A 27,923-nucleotide genomic window follows, 5' to 3' on the forward strand; every position below is an offset into this window, starting at 1 on the left:
CTCCAAAGTTGTATTTTATTATTCTTAATTTTGGTTCGTTTTCGATTATCGAGCATGAAGGCGACTGATCGTTGGTCCGTGATCAATGTAAAATGCTGGCGAGCTAGAAAATGGTTCCACTTCCGTACTGCCTCTATGATGGCTGTGGCTTCTTTCTCAACCGGAGGATAATGTAGCTCGGCACCTTGTAAGGTCCTGGACATAAATGCTACAGGACGACCTTCCTGATTCAGAGTAGCCGAGATCGCCACCTCCGAGGCATCACATTCAACCACGAAAGGGAGATTCTCATCGATGGAGTGAAGAGCCGCTTTCTCCAACTGTTTTTTGAGAAGGTTAAAGGCTGCAACAGCCGCTGTTCCCAGTGGAAATGATCTAGCATGCAGCAAGGGTTGGATTTTGTCCGAAAAATGAGGAATCCATTTAGCGTAGTATGCAAACAGACCGAGAGCCCGACGTAAAGAAGCCGGATTCTTAGGTGACGGGAGCTCTTGGAGCGGGCGAAGTCTTTCTGGGTCTGGCTTAATGATACCATTGCCTACGCAGTAGCCAAGGATGTTGATGGTCGGTTGCGACTCAACAGATTTGGATTCATTCAGGGTCAAATTACGGCGATGGAGGGCATCCCGAAATTTTTGGAGGTTGGAGTCGTGTTCCTGTTGATCGTGACCTGCAATGGTAATGTTATCAAGATAGGGAAAAGTGTCCCTTAGGTTTTCCTGCTTAACCAGGCCATCCATTGCCCGTTGAAAGACAGCCACTCCATTAGTAACCCCGAATGGGAGGCGACGAAATTGGTACAGCCGTCCATTAGCCTCAAAGGCTGTGTACTGCTTATCTGAGACCTTCAAGGGTAACTGATGATAGGCACTTTTTAAATCGTAAGTTGAGAACACTTTGTATTCGGCCAGTTTATTAACCATATCATCAATGCGTGGCAATGGGTAGGCGTCCAAGTCGGTATATTGATTGATGGTTTGCGAATAATCGATGCATAGTCGCTGTTTGTGAGGTTTTAGAGGGTTCTTGACAATGACGACTTGAGCCCGCCAGGGCGACGAACATGGTTCAATGATATCCTCTGCTAGAAGTCGAGAGATTTCAGCCGCAATAAAAGATTGGTCTCCCTGATTAAAGCGCCGCGATTTCGTTATTATCGGTTGGCATTGAGGCGGAATACTGGCAAATAATGAGGGTTCATCAAGTGAAGCTGCTGATAATGCACAAAATGGTAATTTAGATGGTATATTAGAAATAGTAAGTCCGGGTTTGGATCCACCAAACTCAATGGTGAGTTTCTTATGCTGTTTTTGGAAGTCCAGCCCTAAGAGGAGATCACTACATAAGTCTTTGAGCACTGAAAGTCGGGTGGAGGGATACATACGACCATGAAGTGTCATATCAACAACACAAAAGCCGGAGATTCTGGTATTAAGTGATGACTGGGCCATCGCAATTGCCTGGTCCGATGGGAAGACATGTAGTTTCAATTTTGCAACAATCTGTTCCTTAATGAAACTATCAGTACTTCCTGAGTCAATTAAGGCATCTAAGGTATGCCCTTTAATTGAAATTTTTGTGGCTGCCTGAGACAGGTTCTGTGGGCAAGCAGCTGTAATTGGTGTCGTTGCACAGAGAGTGGCTAAAACTCTCGGTGTGCTTCTTCGGGAGAGAGCTCGAGAGGAAGCTTGATAGGTCCTAGCTGGAGCATCTTGATAGGCCCTAATTGGGGCAGTTCGGTAGGCCTTAGCTGGATTGGCCCTCGTAGAGGCCCTTGATAGGCAAACTTTAGCAAAGTGTCCTTTTTTCCCGCAATAACTGCAGATTGCATTGCGAGCAGGGCAGGTTTTCCTAGGGTGAAAAGCATCTCCACAAAAGAAGCATTCCTTCCTAGATTGCCAAGAGGCTGCTAAAGTGGGGTCGTCCTCCTCTTCTTCATCAGAATTATCAGAATTAGATTCCCCCATGATAGGGTTCACCTGAGACCGCTTGAATTGTCTGGTTGCAGCTACAGCAGCAGATCGAGATCTGGGCAGCTGATAGAGGTCTGCATTTCTCTTTGCCAAATCCAGTGAACAAGCTAGGTCAAAAGCTTTTTGTAGCTCAAGTGTTTTACTTTCTAGTAGACGCTGGCGTATAAATGGAGAGGCAATCCCGCAGATGAAAGCATCACGAATCATTTCTTGGCGGTACAGCTCAGCTGAGGCTGCCTGAAAGTTACAATCTACGCTGAGCCTGCGAAGTTCTTGCAGGAATTCGTCAATTGATTCCCCTGGCCCTTGTCGGGCTGTGGCCAGTAGATGTCTAGCATAGACCTCATTTGGGGTCTTCGCATACAGTTTCTTAAGTGCCCGAATCACCTCTTCGTAATTATCCCAGTCATCAACATATTCGAACACTTTTGGGGTCACATAATTGACAAGTATCTTCAATTTAGCAGGAGCATCCACTTTACATTCATCCAGAAAATTCTCAAAAGTACGATACCAATGCTTCCATACCCTGCCAGCTGCTGGTGTATTCGGGTCCAAGTCCAGACGAATAGGTCTAAGGATTTTCTCCATGATGGGTGGTTCCCTGGATCCTTAACTTCCGAGTTTGTCTGAAGGTCTAGTATTTGTCAGTGTAAATACTAAGTTACTTAAATTGATGTAAGAAAAAGGAGACTTACCATCAAGTAACTTTAAAGTAAGCTTTAAGTAACTTATAAACACACTATATACAAGAGAGGTCTTTACCATGCCTCTGGTAGAAGCCTCTTACAATACTGAACAGACCAGTATTTATACCAGTCCAACAGGAAGTGACATTTACAGGAAGTGAGGTAATTACACAGTTCATAGTTCATAGTTCACAGGAAGTGATGACATAACTTCCCGGAAGTTAGCATTTTTATCACACCCTTCAAGTAAATATTTTCGCCCCCTCAAATACCAGTTTTAAATTTACCTGTCACTAATTTATATTTATGCCATTAAAAATTCTGGGCCGGCTTATTTTAAAGTAATATTCTGGTTCACTTTTTAAATACACATTTTAATACTTCTGACCACATATCTGCTCCATCACGAAGACCGCCTATTTCCTGTTCCGTAACATCGCTCGACTCCGCCCCGCCTCAGTTCATCTGTCGCTGAAACCCTCATCCATGCCTTTGTTACCTCTAGACTTGACTATTCCAATGCACTCCTGGCTGGCTGGCCTTCCACATTATACCCCTACGTAAACTGGTCATCCAAAACTCGGCTGCCCGTGTCTGAACTCACACCAGGTCCCTTTCACACATCATGCCTGTGCTTGCTGATCTACATTGCCTCCCGGTTAAGCAACGCCTCGATTTAAAAATTCTCATCCTTGTTTTCAAATCACTCCATGGCCTCGCCCCTCCCTAACCTCCTTCAGCCTTACAACCCACCGAGATATCTGCACTCCTCCAATTCTGGCCTCTTGCGCAGCCCCGATTTTAAATCGCTCAACCATTGGCGGCTGTGCCTTCAGCTGCCAAGGCCCTAAGCTCTGGAATTTCCTCCCTAAACCTCTCCGCCTCTCTACCCCCCTTTAAGACGCTCCTTAAAACCCACCTCTTTGACCAAGCTTTTCGTCATCTGCCCTAATATCTCATGTGGCTCGGTGTCAAATTTTGTTTGATAACGCTCACGTGAAACACTTTGGGATGTTTTACTGGGGGAACATGCAAACCCAGTAACTAAATGAGTTTTACAAATGGTCACTTAAGCTGACCTATACAACGCATCTATCCACTGACAACCCAACTCCTTTTTGCAGCAACGCAGGTGGAAGAGAGCAGAGGGAGAAGAGACAGAATTGGCGCACATTGATGAAGTTATATTTTTGAACTTTATTCTTCTGCTTTATACTAGAGATTGATTTATGGAGTAGCCATGGGATTTTCTTGTTCTTACGTATTCAGTACAAGTTACAGAAAGCTGTGCCTTTATAAGTCACTGTGGTTACCCTGTGAATCAGGTGACTCAATTTGCGAGGACATATTGTTTTCACGGCGACGCTGTTTTTCATCATCCCATATGGCCTGCAAGCCAGGGTTTCTGCCAATCTGAGCTAAAAAAAAAGGGAAAAGTCAGCACTCCTGTCCTAAAGCCAGTAACTGGACACCACCTCTAAATCAGAACATGCACACTTGGTCCAAATTACAAAATTGTATGAATTCAATTTTTAAAAATTAACCACAGTACTTCAGTTGTATGTGCCACAAAATTAAGATACTTGGGCAAATTGCTTAACCTGGCTACAGCATATCAAATATATCCAAAATGAAATACCTTTTCGCAAGATACAAAGCTCATATTATTTCTACATAAAACTTGGTTATGGGGAGAAAGATAGAAGAGCTAGAGTTTTATTTTATTAACCTCCGGAAAACCATTTTTATAATACCTTCAATTTCTGAGCGATTTAATATATCAGCTGCAACTGCATCCACTTCAAGCTCACAGGTGCTCTGTCGATCGATGTCCTCAAGTACCAAGGAACTGCAGCATAACCAAGAGTTGAATAAATGTCTTATGCAAATGTGTACTTTCATCTGTGTACAGTTTATTCAATAAACCTGCATATCATTCACATACACTGGGATCATTGAGCAAGTTGATCAAATACAGCATCTTCAAACAGAAACTGGTTACAAATAACGTAATGTACTGACAGGCAGAAATTCAATATGAAGGACCCATAGCATGAAGATAACTAGGACAAAAATGAATGGCCGATTTCAAATTCCCGAAACAATACTGGAGCAAAGGTGCACAAAGCAAGAGTTTAAAAAAATGACTACTGTTGTGTAAAAATACCATTGGAAATAGTTATTCCACTAGAAGGGCAGCATGGCAACAAATTTTTCCGATTTGCTAGAGCTTAAAAAAAAAGTTTTAAAAAAAAAATCTCCAGTTGAAAATATACTTGAAATATTATAAGTAGAACAGGTAGAGACCAAATTTGAGGCAAAATAAATGCATTGATCAGAACAGTATACTGTTATTGGTCATGCTAAATAGCCACATTTCAATAGCCTGACTTAAGATAATGAAGAACAACATAATTTTTCTTCAAGAAGTTTTTCTTCAACATTGCTAGGTCTGATTCTAAATTCTGCAATTACCCTGGAATAGTTTTTTTTTTAAAAATCACTTCAGTCATCTGTGAATGTATCCTCAAGTCTCTTATAGGCACAATAAATCTATAACCACCAGTTAGAGTCAACAGATCCAAACTGAGACTCGAAATTTAACCCTTCAAAACACAAAGCTGGTGGAGGATGGTGAAAATGGAATTTAAAGAATTGTGTTTCTTCCTCCAACTTCCAGCTCCTTTAGGTGCCCCACACCATACACATCCCCAAAAATAGTAGAGTATTGATATGTCCATTTCTCCATTAGCTCTGGGGCATTGAATAATTCATTAGAAGCCAATATATAGGCTAAGTGATCCAGTTTCTGCCTCAACACCAACTAATTTCTCTACTCTGAAGTCATGTCTGAATTGTGAACTTTGTCCAATCAAATGCTGCACATCACCAGCTAGTTTATTTTTTAATTTATTTATTTTTATTTTTTTTAAATGGAGGCAACTTGTGTTGTAGGTTATGATGACACAACAAAAGAAAGTTAAAATGAAGGTGAAAATACTCCAAATCAGAATAGTAAATATAATGAAGGCTTCCATTTGGAAAGGCAGGGGGTGGAGGAGAGAAGAAAGAATTCTCAGTCAATTCTAGCTATATAGTGTGAAAGCTTTGGCTTGAAGTACTGCTTCAGCCACAAAATGCTCAAGAAAAAGAGCGCACAAGACTGTGCCAACACAACCTCTAATGGCCCACTTATACCAGCCACAAGTCTGGCATAATAACCGCTCATTAGTGATATTTTTGCTACTTGGTGACTGCAGTCCAAAAGTTGACGGTTCTTATATTGGCAAAATTCCTGACTAGGCTGCTCACTGGTAGAAATTTACAAAGACCCACTGTTGGGTTGCTCCAGATACCAAACTGAAAGTTCAGTACTCAGATTCTGAGCACAAGCTGGAAAAAAAAACATGGATTGTGGAAGACATTTTCTCTGAGACAAAATGGAGCTAGCCTTAACCAGTTCTCTTCAAATGGATACAAAATGCCAAAGCCAAGAAGAGTCTCTTGTTAACAACAACTTGCACCAATACAACACCTTTAGCAAAATGCAGGAGTGGGGGTGGGAATGACCAAATACATAAATTTGGAAGAGGATTCTGAAGGTGGAGGGAGATTTAATGAGGCGAGAGGAGTAAGGGAAGAGAACTTTAAACTGCAGGGTCATGATGGCTGAAGACACTGCCATTGAAAATGGAGCAGAGGGAGGAAAGTGGGTCCATGCACCGTAGGACATAGTTGGAAGAGTGGAGGGTGTGAGCTCGGAGCCAGAGCAGCAGCAATGGAATTGGTTAATGCTATGGAAGGATTTGAAAAACATAAAAACTATTTTCAAAGTAATCAATGCATGGGGGGGGGGGGGGGGGGGGGGGAAGGTGAGAAGCTAGTGGAGGTCAGCGAAGAGCTACCTAATTTGGACTACATACACACTAAAGCTGGGCTGCTGGTGAATGGCAGTAGACTGAGCAAAGTCATCCTACTGTCAAGGCAAATGGAACCAAGTTATAATGATACTGAAGTACCACCAGATGGAATTGGGCAATTTTAAAACACATTTAAAAAATAAACTTCTGGGTTTCAAACAATAGGAGAAAACAAAGGAGCGAGGACTAGTGTGCAAGCGGGGCTCTGTGCAGTAAAGGGTTGTCCAAAGTTAATAAACTCCCAATGGGAACAAATCCTCAATTGAATGGTAGACCTATCCTGAAAATGTGGGGGGGTAAACAAATGTTGCTGAACACACAGCTTTGTTCAACACATCTGAAGTCCTTAACAAAACAAGTAAACAAAAAGACCTTAAAATTAACTTCATATAGAGGTTCTTTTATCTCAAGATACTTTGTTTTCCCTTTGCGCTGTACTAAGGGAAGGGGCAGGTAATCTACTCCCCGAGATCTGCCAACACTGCTCTTACTCCAAGCATCAGGAATTGTTCAGGAGCAACCAGAGCAACTTACCCTTTCAGGCTACCAGGAAGTTCCTGCCTTCCGCGCAGCATAATTCCCCCACAGTAACACAGCTATGTTGTGAACAAACCAGTTGGATAAGTCATGGGTGCAAACCTGCATCCACGGCACAGCTCAGCATTCAAATGTGCTGCACCACAAAAAATATTCTTTATCTTTTCCACAGGGCTCTTAATATTACCCGAGGACAGCTAAAATAACAGTTTGAAAATAGATTTGTGTTTTTAAATGGGATAACAAAGTTTTACCCACGTGTAGACAGACACTGAAGAGTTCTTCATTTGAATCAGAATGCACATGCTAACTGAAGAGAAATTTAAAGCTAAAATTCAATTTAGGGTTTTTAAAGAGAGGAAACCAAAAAATATTTAGTTACTAACTAACCTTGGTATGTCGTCTTCTTCCCATCGTACAAAGGAGCAACTAATGGACTTCTCTGCTGGTGATCCTGTAGACTTGGTAGGGACAGGGCTTTTCCATGACTTTCCATTCTCTTTGCGACCGGTATTACTTAATTCTGATCTGGCTTTTTTAGGAGAGCATTTTCCATGTTCGTCACCTGTGGTTAGAAACCAAATCCCATTGAACTTGACCTACTACCATAACCAAGCACAAGTAATTAAATGTAAACAAAATCAAGCCTGCCTCCTCCATGGCACTGATCACTGGTACTCCAATACTGTGCGCCAGCAGACTACAGACATCTTTTTAAGATTGAAATATAGTAGCTTTTTCCTCCAGGGACTTGCCACTGAGGAAAACTACAGTGTGAGCTGCTTTCCTGTAGTGTGGTCAAATGGTAGTCGTGTAGAGTGTATGTGAGCTGGCTGACATTTCACACACAAAAATAGCAAAGATTAAATAGTAACTGATAGAGAATACTGACATAATGGAAGACAGGTTAATCGTGCCATGGTGCACTGTGCAATTTCAAAGATGAAAATCTTAAATCAAAAAAATTTCAGAACCAACTACAAATCAACTAAACTACTTTGAATTGTGAAATGAGAAATTATTTCATGTAAACTTCAACCCTACGGTAAAAGGCAAATAATTTCAGCACAAAGCTTAGTAAATATTTCTGCATCCTAATCATTAAGATTCAGTATTCTATTCATGCAATGTTAATAATATGATTATAATTTCTCCTTTAGTTTGTTCCCTTCTCCCCATAATTTTTCAACTTCTCCATCTTGTCTTCAGGCACCAGATCATAGCTCCGAGTTGACAGGATGTACAGGTGGGCTATATGTAGTCTGACTGGGCACTAAGAAATCATGTGAATGATCAGCGATGACCAGTCTGCTCATTTTTCCCTCTGTGATTAATCCAAAAGTTGTTCTCTCTCCAAAAGACCTTACACAAGATCTGGAATTTGTTGCAACAGGTTGCAGATATGGCCCTGTATCATACTGGTCAGTGCAATGATGTGTTGGCATCATTGTGCCTCATCACACACCAGTTTTAAAATCACTTTCTGATTAACTTGAAATGTGGAAAAAGAGAGAATTCAGTTAAAAGAGAACACATCATGTATGGTCAGGCTTTGTACTGTGACAGCTCAGTGGTGCTGAAGCATGTTATCGGACTAGGATAGACTTGCTTTATTCAGTCAAGATTTTTGACTATGAATTGGCTATTCCGAATATTAAACAGATTTACCATACTATTTTATTATTGTCTCGGAATAGTTCCGTGATTACTGAATGATGAAGGTGATGTGGAACAACCGAGTTGAATTTGGGCCAGGGTATGGGTTGATTGCTTGGAATAGCAGTTTAGCCGATTACTCTGCTCGTGCCCATTGACACACATGGCAAAAAAAAGGTTCAACAAGCTCTCTTACCTTTCAGAAGCACAATTTCATTGGAATTGTTTACACACGTGGTTTGTGTACATTTACTTAACAGAAGGAACCCTCAGAACATGCTTAACTGGGTGAGTACTCAGCAGCTTTCAAAATATACTTCCATACCAAATACACTTACATTTCAATAATGGTGTCATTTCTTTTAGCTTTTGGGTGCCCCTATATCATACACCTGTCCCCACCCAAATGTGGAGAGGCAATCCACCACTAGCTTTAGCCAATTCTACCCTATAAACTAAGAAGCACAAGACAATTCTTACCGAAACACCGGGAAGCACATCACTCCGAACCAACTAATTCCACTGATGACTACTCATTGGATTTTACTGCTCATTGATTTTACTATCTCCCATGCTATCCTAGGGCTCTTTTCTAAATGCCACTGACTGAAACTTACCTTTTCGTCTGGTTTTTCTGAATTTTACTGCTGCAAGGTGAATAAGATTCATTCCATACAGATTATGGTCAATGAAGAGTTGCAGGAGGTAGGGTAAATGAGCTTCATATGGCTGGTAGGATTTGTTCATAACAGCTCCTCCTTGTAGCAACTCACAGACTCTATGAAGCAATACAAAACTTTTAATATCCAAACTGATCAAAGTGCACTTAGAATCTCAGCAGTGTATTGTATTGACAGTAGAATTGCTATAGCATCTATTTTTGCAAATATTGTACCCTTCATGAAAATATTAGGAAATGGAGAGCCTTCTTGTGTATATTATAGCAACAAAACCTCCCACTTTCTTTCAAACCCCACTAACTTAATACAGGAAACTCTTTTTTATCCAGCACCGACGGGACCGGCATGGTGCCGGTTGATCAAAAAGTCCGGATTACTGAGAGGTATACTTACTAAGGTACGAGAGCCCCCTACACGGCCACAGATCCAGGCGTCCCTGTTACATGGCCACAGATCCAGGCGTCCCTGTTGCATGGCAACAGGTGCAGGAACCCCGGTTACACAGCCACAGATCCAGGAACCCCGGTTACACGGCCACAGATCCAGGCGTCCCTGTTACACGGCCACAGATCCAGGCGTCCCTGTTGCATGGCAACAGGTGCAGGAACCCCGGTTACACGGCCACAGATCCAGGAACCCCGGTTACACGGCCACAGGTCCAGGCGTCCCTGTTGCATGGCAACAGGTGCAGGAACCCCGGTTACACAGTCACAGATCCAGGAACCCCGGTTATACGGCCACAGATCCAGGAACCCTGGTTACACGGCCACAGATCCAGGAACCCTGGTTACACGGCCACAGATCCAGGAACCCTGGTTACACGGCCACAGATCCAGAAGTCCCTGTTGCATGGCAACAGGTGCAGGAACCCCGGTTACACGGCCACAGATCCAGGAACCCCGGTTACACGGCCACTAATATGAAGTAAAACTTACCTGAACCTACTCCTGAATTTTGCCGGTTAAGAGAGATTTCCGGTTATTTAGGTGCCGGTAAAAAGAGAGTTTCCTGTCTACCAAAACAAGAATCTGCAGGTAAACAGCCCAAGTGCCCTCTATACGCAAGTATAACTGTTTTCCACACCATCTAGCTTCTCCGATTAGAACTGTTGTAATCTAATTAATACAGTTGAGTAAAAGTTGTGCAGTAGACTAAAGCCTGTAATTAGGCAGACATTGCTCATTTCATACAGGATCCTCGAACCAGAGAGGAGACTCTCTCAGCTTCTATCTGGGCTGGTTCCAAACTCACGTCCCAAAGGCCTAATCCAGGCGTCACCCATGTGTTTAATTTGCATCATTAGGTAATGGCACAATTCACCTTTGGCTCTGTCAATTTAAAAATTAACGACAAATAATTTGCATAGTGCAACTTTTTAAATCTTTTTTGAATTTAAAATTTTCACTTAGAAAGACAAGTTAATTAAAGATGGATTTGAAAAAAATCATGAGTGACAAATTATAAAGCATTCTTTTGAGTGCATAAAGGAAATGCTGTGGATGTTTACATGGATTTTCAAAAGGCATTTGATAAGTGGCACACAGGAGATTTGTTGATAAAGTGAAGCTGCACGGTATTACAGGAAGCACGGATAGGGAGCTGGTTGAAGGACAGAAAGCAGTAGTGGTTAATAGATGCTTTTCAGACTAGAGGGATTTAAACAGTGGTGTAGAAATGAGGCAATGCATTTTGAAAGAAGAATGTGAGAGGAAATATTCATTAAATAATTAAAATTAGGACAAGTTGCTAAAGCGTTAAAAAGACATGAGATTCTAGTTTTTATGAATGGGGATATAGAGTACAAAAGCAAAGAGGTAATGGCAAACAAGTACAAATCATTAGTGAGGCAGCAGTTAGAATATAGTGTCCAGTTTTGCGTACCTTACTTAGGAAGGATGTCAAAACCATGGAGAGGGTGCAGAAGACAAATAGAATGATGATACTGGGCTGAGTGGGTTTAGTTATGAGGAGAAACAAGAAGCTTGGGAGTTTTTTTTATTAGATTAGAGAAGGTTAAGAGGAGATCTGATCGAAGAGATGCTGACCACCCAACTTTCCTTCATGGCCCCCATGCTAACTGATATTGTAAACGTGTTGTCGCCTCCCAAATCCGTGACCATCTTTTCTGCAACTCCATGTTTAAACCTCTCCAATCAGGTTTCCACCCCTGCCACAGCACTGAAACAGCCCTGATCAAAAGTCACAAATGACATCCTCTGACTATGGTGCGCCATCCTTCTTCATCTTTCTCTGTCTGCAGCCTTTGACATGGTTGACCACACCATCCTCCTCCAATGACTCTCCTTCATTGTCCAGCTGAGTGGGCCTGCCCTCGCCTTGTTCCACTGTTACCTATCCAGCCATAGCCAGATAACTGCCTGCAATAGCTGCTCTTCCCACCCCCCACACCATTACCTGTGAAGTCCCCCAAGGAACTTTCTTTTGGCACTTTCTATTTCTCATCCACATGCTGCCCCTCAGCAACATCATGCGAAGACATGGCATCAGGTAACGCATGTACACGGCGACACCCAGCTCTACCCATTACCACTTCTCTCAACCCCTTCACTGCCTCTGTTGTGTAAGATTGCTTCTCCGACATCCAGTCCTGATGAGCTGCAATTTCCTCCAATTAAAGATTTGGAAGACTGAAGCCATCACCTTTGACCCCCACCACCAATTCCATCTCCCTCACTGGCCAACATCTCCGGCTGAACCAGACTGTTCACAACCTCGGCATTCTATTTAACCGAGCTGAGATTCCAACCCCCATATCCTCCTAATCAAAGTCCGCCTACTTCCACCTACGTAACTTTGTTCATCTCCACCCCTGCCTCAGCTCATCTGCTGCTGAAACACTCGTCCATGCTTTTGTTACCTCCAGACGCGACTATTCTAATGTTCTCCTGGCCAACCACCCATCTTCTATAAACTTTAGCTCATCTAAAACGCTGCTGCCCCTATCCTAACTCACATCACCCTGTTCAACCATCACCCCTGTGCTTGCTGACCTACACTGGCTCCCGGCCGACCAATGGCACAATTAAAAAATTCTCGTCGTGTTCAAATCCCGCCATGGCCTCATCCCTCCCCATCTCAGCCCTACAACACTCCGTGAACTCTGCGTTTCCCCAACTCTGGCCTCGTGCATGCCCCACTTCACCCCATCAGTGGCAGCTGTGCCTTCAGCTGTATAGACCCCAAGCTCCGAAATTGCCTCCCTAAATCTCGGCCTATCCACCACTCACTCAAGATGCTCTTCAAAACCTACCTCTTTGACCACGCGCCGTCACCCATTCGAATATCTCCTCCTTTGGCTCAATGCTAATTTTTGCCCAATTACACTTTGGTGAAGAGCCGCAGAACATTTTGTCTGCGTTAAAAAGTGCTATATAAATGAAAGTTGTTGAGGCATTCAAAATTAACAGTTCTGATAAGATGCTATATATTCCCCCAGCCAGTCATTAACTGGAGGGCATAAATTTAAGATAGCACTAAAAGAACAAAGGAGAAGTCAGAATTTATTTTTAAATCTAGAGGCCTGTTAGGACATGGAGATCGTGGTGGCGACATAAATCATAATGGCTTTTAAAAGGGAAGTGGATAAATATTTGAAAAAGAAAAATTAAAAGGGTGTGGGAGAAGGGACTTAGCAGATAGCTCCTTCATAAAGCCGACAATGCACCAAATGGCTTTCTCCAGTGTCTTAAATTCCAGACCATATAGACCATCATCAATGATATTCCGATTTCTCAATAGGAGATATCAGCAAAACAATGCATCGAACAGTCCTTTAATATCACCGTGAAGATGATGCTTGAAAATATTCATGCTTGTTGGATCTCAGCAATCAGGAAGCTTCTGAATCAAGACTTTCAAACTTTACTCAAAACCACTTTTAAACAAAAATCCCACTAATGCTGCAACATTTTTAATGAATTTAGAAGACTACGAACTCAGAGCTAAAAGGCCAAATTTCCATCTCCCAATGAGAATTAGGAACTCCACTTGATTACGGACTTTTAAAATAAAATGGACATAATTACGTGCCAGGAGTACGTATTACATCTACTATGGAACTACATCCCTCTTACAATTTGTTTTAATTTTGAAGTTGGGGTTTTGATGGTTTTTTAAATTAGTTCAATAGAATGGAGTTTTTTTTTATTAAAGAGGACAAGTGGGGTGGAATAGAATACCAGGCTTATTGCAGAAAGAGTTATGCAGGCTGCATCAATCTTTATATGGCAAGGAAGGGTGTGTGGACACTATGCCAATGGATGGGTCTACTTAAAGCAGACCCATGCCACTGGTTCACCCTTTACAGTCAAAGTAAAGGTATCATTCAGGACAGATATTAAATGATACAAGTACTTCAAACATATTTTTCTTGTCTCACTGCCATGATATCAATTTACCAGAGGGTAGTTTCATAACAATACAAATTCTGTGATCAGGTAACTAAGTCCATGGTGTATAGTAATTAAAATGCAACATGCATAGTATATACCTAGAACTTTACTGTACCTTTTAATCATCAAAGGATTGTACAGGTAAATCTTCATGAATTGCTTTTCTTTCTCATGAAAACCATAAAAAGGCCTGCAATGCAACAATACAATTTTAACCATTTCATACAAAGCAATGAGTGTAATGCCCATTATTAGAAATTCTTGGGATGGGGGGGGGGGGGGGGGGGGAAAGAAAGAGAGAGAGACAGACTAAGGACAAACAGTTTTACCAGTAAGAAAATACACTTGAATTTTAACGATGTGAAATGGCCCTCTGAATCGGTTTAGCCTACTGCATAAAATATAGGTTACACTCCAATTCACTGTGTATAGAACTGTACATCACAAATGGAACATTTTATGGTTTAACACATCAAAAACCACAGCACTAAATGGAATTTTAGCCCAATGCAGAAGGTAACACTAGATGCAAAGTTTCTTGCTTAATATCAGAAGAATTAAGTTTCTACCTTAAACCATCAACAGCTGAAAGAAATTGAGATTCTTTGGTCAGTCTTTCTAAAAAAAAATTAGCTCATACACTGTAGTGACTCTTAAAAGAAGCTGAGATATAACACTGTCAAAGTAGCCTTATTAATCTATACTAAAATAACCACAACCCTTTAACGTACATCAGCTTATCTGCCAGTTCCGATGCTTTGCAGACACAAAACTTGCGTTCTAAAGCAGGTCTGCAGCTGCCCAAAAATCTCCCCCAATCACAGACAATTGTACTTTTAAGCTGGCCCCCATGCTAGCTGACATTGTAAATGGTTCTCCATCAAGTACTGCCCCCCTCCCTTTCAAAACAGCCATCACCACCCCATATACAGCCTCCCTTTCCTCTCCAAAGTCCTTGAATATGAAGTCACCTCCTAAATCTGTGCCTATTTTTCTTGCAACTCCATGTTTAATTCTCTTCAACCAGGTATCTGCCACAGCACTGAAATGGCCCTAATCAGTCACAAATTACATCCTGTAACTGTGATCTTGGTGAACTAACCCTCCTTTCCTCTCTGCAGCCTTTGACAACCACACCATCCTCCTCCAATGCCACTCATTTGTCCTGCTCTGTTACCTCTAGACTTGACTATTCCAACGCACTCCTGGCTGGCCTCCCACATGCCACCCTACATAAACTTGAGGTGATCCAAAACTCGGCTGCCCGTGTCCTAACTCGCACCAAGTCCCACTGCCCGTGTCCTAACTCGCACCAAGTCCCACTGCCCGTGTCCTAACTCGCACCAAGTCCCACTGCCCGTGTCCTAACTCGCACCAAGTCCCACTGCCCGTGTCCTAACTCGCACCAAGTCCCACTGCCCGTGTCCTAACTCGCACCAAGTCCCACTGCCCGTGTCCTAACTCGCACCAAGTCCCACTGCCCGTGTCCTAACTCGCACCAAGTCCCACTGCCCGTGTCCTAGCTCGCACCAAGTCCCATTCGCCCATCACCCCTGTGCTCGCTGACCTACATTGGCTTCCGGTTAAGCAGCGCCTTGATTTCAAAATTCACATCCTTGTTTTCAAATCTCTCCATGGCCTCACCCCTTCCTATCTCTGTAATCTCCTTCAGCCCCCGGCCCCGGCCCCCCCCCCACCCCCCTACGATATCTGCGCTCCTCTAATTCTGCCCTCGAGCATCCCTGATTATAAATCGCTCAACCTTTGGTGGTCGTGCCTTCTGTTGCCTAAGCCCCAAGCTCTGGAATTCCCTGCCTAAACCTCTTCGCCTCTCTACCTCTCTTTCCTCCTTTAAGACGCTCCTTAAAACCTACCTCTTTGACCAAGCTTTTGGTCACCTGCCCTAATTTATTCTTATATGGATCGGTGTCAAATTTGTTGTCTTAAAATACTCCTGTGCAGCGCCTCGGGACATTTTACTACGTTAAAGGCGCTAGATAAATACAAGTTGTTGTTGCTCAGTAGGACTGCCCTCACTTGCCTATCCCATCGCAGCCAGAGCATCTCCAGCAATGGCTTCACTTCTCATTCCTGCACCGTTACCTCTGCAGTCTACCAAGGATCTATCCTTGAACCCCTCAACTTCATGCTGCCCCTTGGCAACACATCCAAAGACATGGGGCCAACTTTCACACGTACGTTGATTTCTAGCTCTACTTTTCCACCACCTCTTTCTACACTTCCACTGCCTCTGTTCTCATACTGCTTGTCTGACATTCAATCTTGGATGCGCAGTAAATTCCTCCAGCTAAATACCAGGAAGATTGAATCCATCATCTTTCACCCCCACCACAAACTCTGTAACCTTGCCACCAATTTCATCCCCCTCCCTGGCCAGCGTCTCAGGCTGAACCAAACCGTTTGCAAATTCAGCATCCTATGCGACCCCAAGCTGGGTTTCGGACCCCATATCCTCGCCATCATAAAGACCACCTACGTCGACCTCTAACATCACCTGCTTCTGCCCCTGCTCAGCCCATCCTGCTGCTGAAACCCTCATCTATGCCTTTGTCATCTCCAGGCTCAACTGCAGAGGTCAGCCTTGGCTCAGTGGTAGCACTCTTGCCCGAGTCAGAGGTGATGGGTTCAAGACATACCTCAGAGACTTATCCAGGCTGAGTGCAGCACCCCCTCAGTATTGCACTGAGGTGAAGTGACATCTTTTGGATGAGCCATTAAACAGAGACCCTGCCTGTCCTCACAGGCTGATACCTGGGATGGCAGGAATGACGTACGAGGAGAGATTGGGTCGATTGGGCTTGTACTCGCTGGAGTTTAGAAGAATGAGAGGGGATCTCATTGAAACTTATAAAATTCTGACAGGACTGGACAGACTAGATGCAGGAAGGATGTTCCCGATGGTCAGGGAGTCCAGAACCAGGGGTCACAGTCTAAGGATAAGGGGTAAGCCATTTAGGACAGAAATGAGGAGGAATTTCTTCTCCCAGAGAGTGGTGAACCTGTGGAATTCTCTACCACAGAAGGCAGTTGAGGCCAATTCATTAAATATATTCAAGAAGGAGTTGGATATATTTCTTAAGGCTAAAGGGATCAAGGGGTATGGGGAGAAAGCAGGGACCGGGTACTGAATTTAGATGATCTGCCATGATCGCATTGAATGGCGGAGCAGGCTCGAGGGGCCGAATGGCCTACTCCTGCTTCTATCTTCTATGTTTCTATGTAAAAGACCCTATAGCACTATTCGAAGAGGAGCAGGATCGGTCTCCCGGTATACTGGCCAATATTTATCCCTCAACTCAAATCAGTAAAACAGATTATCTGGTAATTATCTTAGACGTACTTCATTGGCTCTAAAGTGCTTTTGGATGCCCCAAGGTTATGAGAGGCACTATATAAACGCAAATTCTCTTATTCCAATGCTTTCTTGTGATCCTATCCTCCACAAACTTCAGCTCATCCAAAACTCTATGCCCAAATCCTCTCCCGCACCTGCTCCCATTCGCCCCGCTCCTGGCTAGCCTACATTGGCACCAGGCCCCCCATGCCTCCAATTTAAAATTCTCATTGTGTTTAAATCCCATCATTGCCTTGTCTCTCCCCATCTCTAACCTCCTCCAGCCCTACAAGCACCCCCCCCCCACCCCAAGAATTCTTGGTTCCTTCAACTCTGGTCTCTTGTGCATCCCCCCTCCCTTCACCCCCACCACTGACAACTGCGCCTTCAGCTGTCCAGGTTCTGCACTCTAGAAATTTCTCTCTAAACCTCGCCGGTAAAGTGACATTTTCTTTTGGGAGGTGAAGGGGTGAGATTTCAATTACATTTAAAAAAAAATTGCCACATTAGCTGGCCAACCGCAGTTGTAACAGAGAATTTTCCATATCCCTTTCAATTATTTCTGAATTAAAATCTCGTCCCCAGCCAGTTTGTTGGAGCAAGACATGACAGTAAGCACAAGAACACACACCAGCTGTAAATAATACCCACCCCCCCGCCACCCCTGTCCCAAATCACTTGCACCCTGGTCCTAGGCCATTCTTTGGACCATGCACCTGCAAAGGTCCTGGATTGGTTGCAAGCATACTACAGGAAACTGTGTGTTATCCGGAGGCTAACTGTCCGGAATGCTCGAGCCACCGGCAAAAATCAGGTGCCGTTTTCGTCAGGTTTTTTTTTCTCATTGCTTTTTTCCTCAACAGTCAAGCTCTGCAAGGTCTGCTGAAGCTGTTGCTAAGCTACAGAGACTGGACTGTTTAGAAGCTGTTGCAACAGGGTTTGTTGACAGATACGGAGCTCAGAAGCTTCTGTATCTTTCAACATTAGCGCTGGAGTGTCCGGCAGTTTTGAGGGAACGGTAACAGCGCGGTCCCGTCGGTGCCAGATAGCACAAAGTTTCCTGTATTGTTATTAATTTAAAAAGAAATTAAATTTTAGAATTTAAAAAAATCTGCCACATTGTTGTAGGCAGAATTGTAGTATTATCATTGCCAAAAGCCCAGGAAAAGCAGTTACTTTAAGAAATAAACATGAATACATTCGCGCTACCCAAACTCAGTGCACCTACTGTAACAGACAAGTAACTTTACTTACATCCCAGATACAAGCGATACCCTGAACACATGCTGGACACTGGAGGAAGGATTGCCCAAAGATACATTTAGTGCTCGGTCGATACTGAAAGCCAGCTGACGAAGATGCCGGTCTGGCCGTTGCCCGTAGCCATCGTATGGAACATAAAGGTATGGAAACGTGCCGTGCAAATGGAGACAAGTCTTCTGACCTAGAAACAGAGGCAGGGGGAAAACATTGCAAATTTTAATAAAAACGCAAACAAGCTGTCTAACCCTCACTGGAAAACAAACTGCACAACAGTACGAGAGATTTTACTAGGAGTAGCTAATTATCGCCTCCGACAGCAAACTTGGCTTTTATCGCTCCTGGAGGTGATTGGAGCGCTAAATCAGGCGCTTCACACCTGTCTTAAGGCGCTACCTCAGAGCGCTGGCGAATCAAGGAAGGGCAAATCAAAATGAACCTGCAAAGTGCTGCTCAGTACCCAAAACTCCTTCACACAGCGTTGAATCTCTCCAGAAGTCTCTCTCTCTCTCAGAATGTGTGGTGCAAAAATGTCACCGGCAAAAAAAGGCAGGAAGTGGTCGCCTTTAAATAGTGCTCCCCCAGTCCCTTCCTGACCGCAAAACGCTCCCCTCAACCTGTCGTTGCTAGCGGCCGGTGGTAAGGCAGGGGGCACCACTCAATATCCGGTCCAGGGCGCTACCGGGGCGTTGCGCACTCGACTGACGTCACGATCTGCCAGTGCAGGAGATCGTGGCGGTAGTGTTCAGCGCTGCCGCAAAATGTCCAGTTAATTTCGCAAGCGGCGCAAACATCGCCGCGCCAGGCCTCTAGTTGCTTTGCGCCCCAATTGGCGCCCTCTTAAGGCGCTAACGGGAGGCGCAAACAATTTCCCCCCTATGATTCTAAGAAGGTGTATTTCTTCCCGTGTGCTTTGTTCTGCAGTGAACCACACTGTCCTACTGGTATGTCCACAAGAGTCTGTACTACCGAAGGCATAAATCCGCATTTTTTTAAAAAAGCACATCTCCCATTATTTTTTTTTCACTTCCTCCTGTGAAAGAGGAAATGGTTACCAATTGTTTGCTCTTCACCAGTTCAGAAAATTACTGCAATATTATAAATGCATTATTTCCTGATGCAGCACTTCATGATCCTCACTGTGCATTATATCTACATTGTATGACACCACCACGTATGTACATAACAGATTGAACTAAGTGATTTGGGACTTACTGATTTGAGCTTCATCTCAAATTTTTAAATAAAGATTTGCAGGCTTAAATGAGTCAGACAAAAAAAGGTTAGCACAACAGCAATTAACTATTGCTTATGCATCAGGCCTCACTGTTGAATCTAAAATCAGTACACCTAGACTGCTTCCAGCAAAATAGAACTACACAAGTGGCCAGGTATTGGAATAACATTATGCTGACTCCAGCAGAACAAATAAAGCCAGCACAGCGCCAGAGGTTTATACATATCACAATACTATAAACACTACAGATTTAGCAGAGCAAACCAAAGTAGGTTGCCAACATGAATGAGGTGGCATGGTACAATGAATTTTACTCAACACAGCAGCCCAGGTATAACAGCACCATAAAATGCCAACAAAAAAAACTCTAATTGGTACAATTTCTTAAAAATACCAAGAAACGACGTCAGAATTTTGAACTAAAAATGCGTTTCATCTTGGATCTAATTTCTACATTCCTATCAGATGTGACAAGGCCATTAAATTAAGGCTTTCATTGGGAGTGGAGAGAAGCTTCACAAAAATACGACTGAAGCCCATGGACAAGTTACATAGCAAAGTATAGGAGCAGAAAGGTCTGCTGCAGTCGTGCTGGTCGAATATCCCCAACTGTCTCAAATATCCATCCAATTCTCCCTCAAGTTTTTTTTTTAAAACATTGTTTGGCTCCATGGGGAGTCTACTCAACATGTTCATTAACTTCTGCATAAAGCAGTTAAATCTAAAACTGGCTGTGATATTTCAATCTTCCAACTTGTGTCTGTGACTCTAGTTCGAGATTGCAGCAGTCTCAAACATATTACTGGAGATCAATTTATTTATTCCTCTAGAAATGTTGTCTCCAAGAGTAAAAAAAAACCTCAGGCTCTTCAACGTTTTGTCATAGCTCAAATGCTTTAAGCTAGTTTTCAGTTTGGCTAAAACTTTCTGCACTGCCTCTAATGCCTGGGTAGCCTTGCTGTACTGTATTATGATGAATGCAGAACTGTAGCACGTAACCCAAGTGTGGCTGTACCAATGCTTTGCTCAGACTCACCACCTCCTGGAATGTGTTCTATTCCTCAATCTCTACCCATGATTCCAGTTAGTTTCCCTTACTGCTGACACTTTACTGGTTTCATTTCATGTCAATACCCCAGATCTCTCTCATGTTGTGTCAAGGTCCCTAGACCATTTAGTTTAAATTTCTACTGTTTATTTCCCTTCCCTACGCTCATTATCTTGGAGTTGTTCATTTTATGTGCCATTTGGCACTCATCACCCCACTCTCCCAATCTACCCAAATCCCTTCACAGTTTATTTGCTAGTTCTCTAAATTTTGAAACTCTTCCCAATTTGACATAATCTGTCCCCAGCTTCAAAATCAGTAATACACACTGGAAAGAACAAAGGTCCAGCACCAATCCCCGCGGCTCCTTGCCCCACTGACAAAATCAGTAATACACACTGGAAAGAACAAAGGTCCAACACCAATCCCTGCGGCTCCTTGCCCCATTGACAAAATCAGTAATATACACTGGATAGAACAAAGGTCCAACACCAATCCCTGCGGCTCCTTGCCCCACTGACAAAATCAGTAATACACACTGGAAAGAACAAAGGTCCAACACCAATCCCTGCGGCTCCTTGCCCCACTGACAAAATCAGTAATACACACTGGAAGGAACAAAGGTCCAACACCAATCCCTGCGGCTCCTTGCCCCACTGACAAAATCAGTAATACACACTGGAAGGAACAAAGGTCCAACACCAATCCCTACGACTCCTTGCCCCACTGACAAAATCAGTAATACACACTGGAAGGAACAAAGGTCCAACACCAATCCCTGCGACTCCTTGCCCCACTGACAAAATCAGTAATACACACTGGAAGGAACAAAGGTCCAACACCAATCCCTGCGACTCCTTGCCCCACTGACAAAATCAGTAATACACACTGGAAGGAACAAAGGTCCAACACCAATCCCTGTGGCTCCTTGCCCCACTGACAAAATCAGTAATACACACTGGAAGGAACAAAGGTCCAACACCAATCCCTACGACTCCTTGCCCCACTGACAAAATCAGTAATACACACTGGAAGGAACAAAGGTCCAACACCAATCCCTGCGACTCCTTGCCCCACTGACAAAATCAGTAATACACACTGGAAGGAACAAAGGTCCAACACCAATCCCTGCGGCTCCTTGCCCCATTGACAAAACTCCTTTCACAATTGCCCTTTGCTCACTCTGGTCCAGCTAATTTGCAATGCACCTCCAAATCTTACCTCCTAATTCCATGCCTTCCTACCCAGTGGACTGCAGCTTGCACTTCAATTTGGATCTTATTTGAAATTTACATTCAGATTTAATTCTAAATTACTTAACTAATGAATATATTTAGAACAGTGCATCAGAAATATCTTTACTCAAGGAGCAATAAATGTTTAGAATAATCAACCACAGTCATAGAGGCATAAACATTGGGGTTATTCAAAGTACACACTCATCATGACTTTTAATTGCATGAGAGGGATGACGTTCAATGGGATGAGTGGCTTTTTCTCAAGTCCAAGATTTGTTATGAATACAGGAAGTGTCACTGTGGGATACCATTTATATCCAACTATGGCACTGATCAGGACTTGCTTGCATTGGTCCTCATCAAGCAGCATTTAAATTATTGCTTCCCCTCCCTCAATTATACTGGAGGCACAGGTGGTCAGACCATATATATTTGGCATAAGAACAGAAAATGCTGAAAACACTCAGCAGGTCAAACAACATCTGTGGAGAGAGAAACAGAGTTAACGTTTCAGGTCGATGACTTTTCCAAAGTTGCCTGTTTTGTAAGCCTAATTTACATACAGACAGTTTGAAATGTGGGTCGCTTCCCAAAAGTTTTTTTGTTAATTAGGTTTACAGCACACAAGATTAAATTGAAGGCTTTTACCATGCAAGTGCTAAGAACATTAAAGGATAGTGTTAAAAGTTATTCGGAGTTTAATCAAGTACAAGAATGACATATTTGCTTCTTCCACCATTTGGTTGGTCCCCCGGGTCTGTATTATACAGCTGCTAACAAAGCTTCCTTAATGTGTGCACACCCATTTCTCACATCTGAGAACTTTCAGGATTCTGAGGGGTTTGGGGATTTTCACAAAATCTGAGGTGAAATATCAGAGTTCAAGCCTCTCTTACTGCCAAGAATGTAAGTAAATATTAAAAACTTCTGCATTTTGAGAGGCAACAGAAATCCTGCTCCAGGCACATCCTAATTTCCTGTACTCTCAGTCTACTTCTCTTGCTTGGTTTTCTGCTGTGATATACCCCCCATTAACATCAGCTGTGGGGAAGTTACTAGAATCTATTAGGGATAGAGTGACTGAGCATGACTTTGTTGAGGTAAGTAATGTCTGACTAATCTAGTTTTTGAGGAGGTCACTAAGAAGGTAGATAAGGGAGTATGAATGGATGTCATCTATATGGACTTCCAGAAGGCATTTGATGAGATTAGCAAAAATGAGTGCGCATGAAATTGGAAGTAATCTTTTGACTTGGGTTGGAAATTGGTTGGGGCGTAGAAGACAGAGTGGCAATAAAGGATGAACTCTGATTAGCAGGATGTGACAAAGAACCTAAGAAATAGGAGCAGGAAAAGGCCATACGGCCCCTCGAGGCTGTTCTGCCATTCAATAAAATCATGGCTGATCTTCAACCTCAACTCACTTTCCCGCCCGATCCCCATATCCCTGGATTCCTTTAGTATCCAAATATCTATCGATCTCAGCCTTTAACACACTCAATGACTGAGCATCCACAGCGCTCTGGGGCAGAGAATTCCAAAGATTTACAACCCTCAAGTGAAGAAATTTCTCCTCATCTCCATGCTAAATGGCCAACCCCTTATTCTGAGACTAGGCCTCCTAGTTCTCGACTCTCCAACCAGGGGGAAGAGCCTCTCAGCATCTCCCCAGTCAAGCCTTCTCAGAATCTTATATGTTTCAATGAGATCACCCCTCATCCTTCCAAACTGCAGAAAATATAGGCCCACTCTCCTCATAGAACAGCCTCACATCCTAGGGATCAACCTTCGTTGCACCCTCTCCAAGGCAAGTATATCCTTCCTTAAGGAGACCAAAGCTGTGCACAGTACTCCAGGTGTGGTCTCACCAAAGCCCTGTACAATTGTAGTAAGTCTTCTTTACAATTATACTCCAACTCCCTTGCAATAAAGGCAAACATACCATTTGCCTTCCTAATTGCTTGCTGTACTTGCATGTTAACTTTCTATGTTTCGTGTCATTTAAAAAATATTTTTCTCTTCTTCCTACCAGTGAATAACCTCACATTTCCCCACATTATACTCCATCTGCAACCTGCTTACCCACTTGTTCCAATTTCATGCATCAAGCAGCATTTACATTACTGCTTCCCTCCCTCCCAATTATACTGAAGGGGCAGGTGGTCAGACCATACATATTTGGCATAAAAACAGAAAATGCTATATAATGCAGGTCCCCCAGGCCTGCATTATACAGCTGCTAACAAAGCTTCCTTAATGTGTGCACACCCATTTTTCACATCCGAGAACTTTCAGGACTCCGGGGTTTTTGATATTTCACCTCCGATCTTGTGAAAATCCTGAGGTTCAAGCTTCTCTTACTGCCAACCTGATTGGAAATTGTCCTCATCACAGCTTACTTTCCCACCTAGCTTTGTATCGTCAGTAAACTTGGATACGTTACACTCTGTACGGAGGGTACGGTAGCATAGCGGTTATGTTACGGACTAGTAATCCAGAGGCCTGGACTAATAATCCAGAGGCAGGAGTTCAACCCCCACCAGGGGAATTAAAAACCATGAAACTACCAGGTTGTTGTAAAAACTTATCTGGGGGTCCTTTAGGGATGGAAATCTGCTGTCCTTACCCACAGCAATGTGGTTGACTCTTAACTGCCCTAGCAAGCCACTCAGTTGTATTCAAGGTGGCGGCTCACCATCTTCGAGGGCAAATAGAGATGGGCAATAAATGTTGGCTTTGCTGGAGCCCACATCCTGTGAATGAATAAATAAAAGTCCCATAGCTGAGGCCCAAGCACTGATCCTTGCAGCACCCCACTAATAACAACATGCCAACCTAAAAATGGCCCATTTATTCAGACTCAGTTTTCTGTCCTATAACCAATCCTCTATCCATGCTAACAGATTACTCCCAACCCCATGAGCCCTTATTTTGTGCAACAACCTTTCGTGTGGCACCTTATCGAATGCCTTTTGGAAATCCAAATATACTACATCCACTGGTTCCCCTATATCTAAACCGCTAGTTACATACTCAAAAAAACTTAAGATTTGTCAAACAAAATTTCCTTTTCATAAAACTACGTTGACTCTGCCTAATCATATGATTTAAATGCCATGGTACCACTTCCTTAATAATGGATTCCAGCATTTTCCCCAACGACTGATGTCAGGTTAATTGGCCTGCAGTGCCCGGTTTTCTCTCTCCCTCCTTTCTTGAATAGCAGTGTTACATTTGCTACCTTTCAATCCGCTGGGACAGTTCTAGAATCTCGGGAATTTTGGAAGATCATAACTAATGCATCCACTATCTTTTTTAGAACCCTAGGATGTAGGCCATCAGGCTCAGGGGGTTGGTCAGCTTTTAGTCCCATTAATTACTCCATTTTTTTTAACGAATATTAATTACTTTAAGTTCCTCACACTCATTAGATCCTTGGTTCCTCACTATTTGTTATTTTTTGTGTCTTCTACTGTGAAGACTGATGCAAAATATTTGTTTAATGTCTCTGCCATTTCCTTATTCCTCAATTTCTCCTGTCTCTGCCTCCAAGGAACCCACGCTTACTTTTGCTCATCTCTTCCTTTTTACATACTTGTAGAATCTCTTACAATCGGTTTTATATTTCTTTCTAGTTTAATCTCATATTCCATTTTCTCCCTCTATCAATTCTTTGGTCCTCCTTTGCTGGTTTCTAAAACTCTCCCAATCCTCAGGCTTACTGCTCCTCTTGGCAACATTATACACCTATTCTTTTAATCTATTTTAATCTATCCTTAACCTCGTTAGATAGCCACGGATGGATCAATTTTCCAGTGGAGTTTCTATCCCTCAATGGAAAATATATTCATTGAGAATTATGAATTACTTCTTTAAATATTTGCTTCTGCTTATCTACCGTCATACCTTTTCATCTAATTTCCCCAATCTGCCTTAGCCAACTCGTCCCTCATACCTACATAATTGGCTGTGTTTAATCGCTGCAGGAGTTCCTCAGGGCAGGGTTATAGGCCCAACCATCTTCAACTGCTTCATCAATGACTTCCCTCCATCATTAGGTCAGAAGTAGAGATGTTTGCTGATGATTGCAGAGTGTTCAGTTCCAGTCACAACTCCTCAGATAATGAAGCAGTCTATGCCCACATTCAGCAAGACTTGGACGATATTCAGGCTTGGGTTGATAAGTGGCAAGTAACATTCGTGCCACACAAGTGTCAGGCAATAATCATCTCCAACAAAAGAGTCTAACCACTGCCCGTTGACATTCAATGGCATTTCCATCACCAAATCCCCCATCAACATGCTGCGGGGGGTCACCATTGACCAGAAATTTACCTGGACCAGCCACATAAATTCTGTGGCTGCAAGAGCAAGTCAGAGGCTGGGTATTCTGCGGCAAGTGTCTCACCTCCTGACTCCCCAAAGCCTTTCCACCATCTACAAGGCACAAATCAGGAGTGTGATGGAATACTCTCCATTTGCCTTGATGAGTGCAGCTCCAACAACACTCAAGAAGCTTGACACCATCCAGGACAAAGCAGCCCACTTGATTGGCACTCCATCCATCACCTTAAACATTCACTCCCTCCACCACCCTCCCTCCCAAACAGCACTATGGGAGGGCCTTCATCATACGGACTGCTGGAGTTCAACACAACCTTCGCATGGGCAATAAATACTGGCCTTGCCAGCAACGCCCACATCCCATGAACAAATTTAAAAAAATTAAATTTAAGATTCTAGTTTCATACTTAAAAATACGTCACTCTCGAACTAATCATATTATGATCACTCTTCCCAAGAGGATCCCTTATTACGAGACTACTAATTAACCCTGCTCATTACACAAGACAAGATCTAAAATAGACTCTTCCCTGGTTGGATTCCATGACATATTGTTCCAGGAAACTGTCTCTAATGCATTCCATGAACTCGTCCTCCAAACTACTTTTGCCAATTTGATTTGTCCAGTCTATAAGATTAAAGCCCATCATTATTGCATTACTTTTGTTACAAGCTCCTCTTACTTACTGATTAATACTCTGTCCAGCAGTTTAGCTACTGTTAGGGGGACTATAAACTACTCCCACCAGTGTTTTATGCGCCTTATTATTTCTTAACTCCACCCATACGGATTCTACTTCCTGCTCTTCCGAGCCAAGATCCTTTCTCACTACTGTCCTTGTGTCATCCTTTATCAAGTCTAACCCCTCCCACACACCCACCCCCCTCCTTTATCAGGTCTAACCCCTCCCACACCACCCCCCCCCCTCCTTTATCAGGTCTAACCCCTCCCACACCACCCCCCCCCCCCCCCCACCCTTTTGCATTTTGTCTGTCTTTTCAAAATGTCAAGTACCCTGGAACATTTAGCTCCCAATCTTGGTCACCATGCAGCCACGTCTCTGTAATGGCTATTAAATCAAACCTATATTTATCTATTTGTGCCATTAATTCATCTATCTTGTTACGAATGCTTCGTGCATTCAGATAAAGTGCCTTTAATTTTAACATTTCCCCCCAGTTTGACCTTATTCACTGACGCACTACAGGTAGACTACCCTTTATCCGAACTTCCGAAAACCGTAACCCTCTAAAAACCGAAGGTTTTTTCGGTCAGCGTAAGTCGTGCGCACGACATGACCCGAGTGGCGCACGACTTACAGGCCTAGCCGGAGAAGGGATAGTGTAGCATTTTTCCGCACTTCTGAAAACCGAAATCGCTCAGCGTAAGTCGTGCACACGACCCCGACCCCCGCCGACCCCCACCCCCGACCCCCCACCGAACCCGACCCCCGCCGACCCCGACCCCATTTCGGATAAGATATAGTGTACCAGCCTTTATCCGCACATCCGAAACCAGAAAACCTCTGAAAGCCGAAAGTGGCGCAAAGCATGACTTCTGAAAACCGAAATCG

General features: G+C 43.3%; 1 protein-coding gene across 1 annotated transcript in view; it reads right to left on the reverse strand.

Annotated features, from left to right (window-relative positions):
* The window catches only part of rev3l (REV3 like, DNA directed polymerase zeta catalytic subunit), a 219,505-nt gene that overhangs the window by 97,731 nt on the left and 93,851 nt on the right, over window positions 1-27,923 (reverse strand). Inside the window, exons 2-7 of the mRNA XM_085997824.1 lie at window positions 18,477-18,666; window positions 13,983-14,057; window positions 9,393-9,553; window positions 7,510-7,684; window positions 4,417-4,511; window positions 3,976-4,080 (exon numbers count right to left, since the gene is read on the reverse strand). Of these exons, the coding sequence (XP_085853950.1) occupies window positions 3,976-4,080; window positions 4,417-4,511; window positions 7,510-7,684; window positions 9,393-9,553; window positions 13,983-14,057; window positions 18,477-18,666 (801 nt within the window). The remainder of the gene's footprint in view (window positions 1-3,975; window positions 4,081-4,416; window positions 4,512-7,509; window positions 7,685-9,392; window positions 9,554-13,982; window positions 14,058-18,476; window positions 18,667-27,923) is intronic.

Source organism: Somniosus microcephalus, chromosome 9, assembly GCF_052327205.1.
Source record: "Somniosus microcephalus isolate GS21.2 chromosome 9, FLI_Smic_1.0, whole genome shotgun sequence".
NCBI lineage: Eukaryota > Metazoa > Chordata > Chondrichthyes > Squaliformes > Somniosidae > Somniosus > Somniosus microcephalus.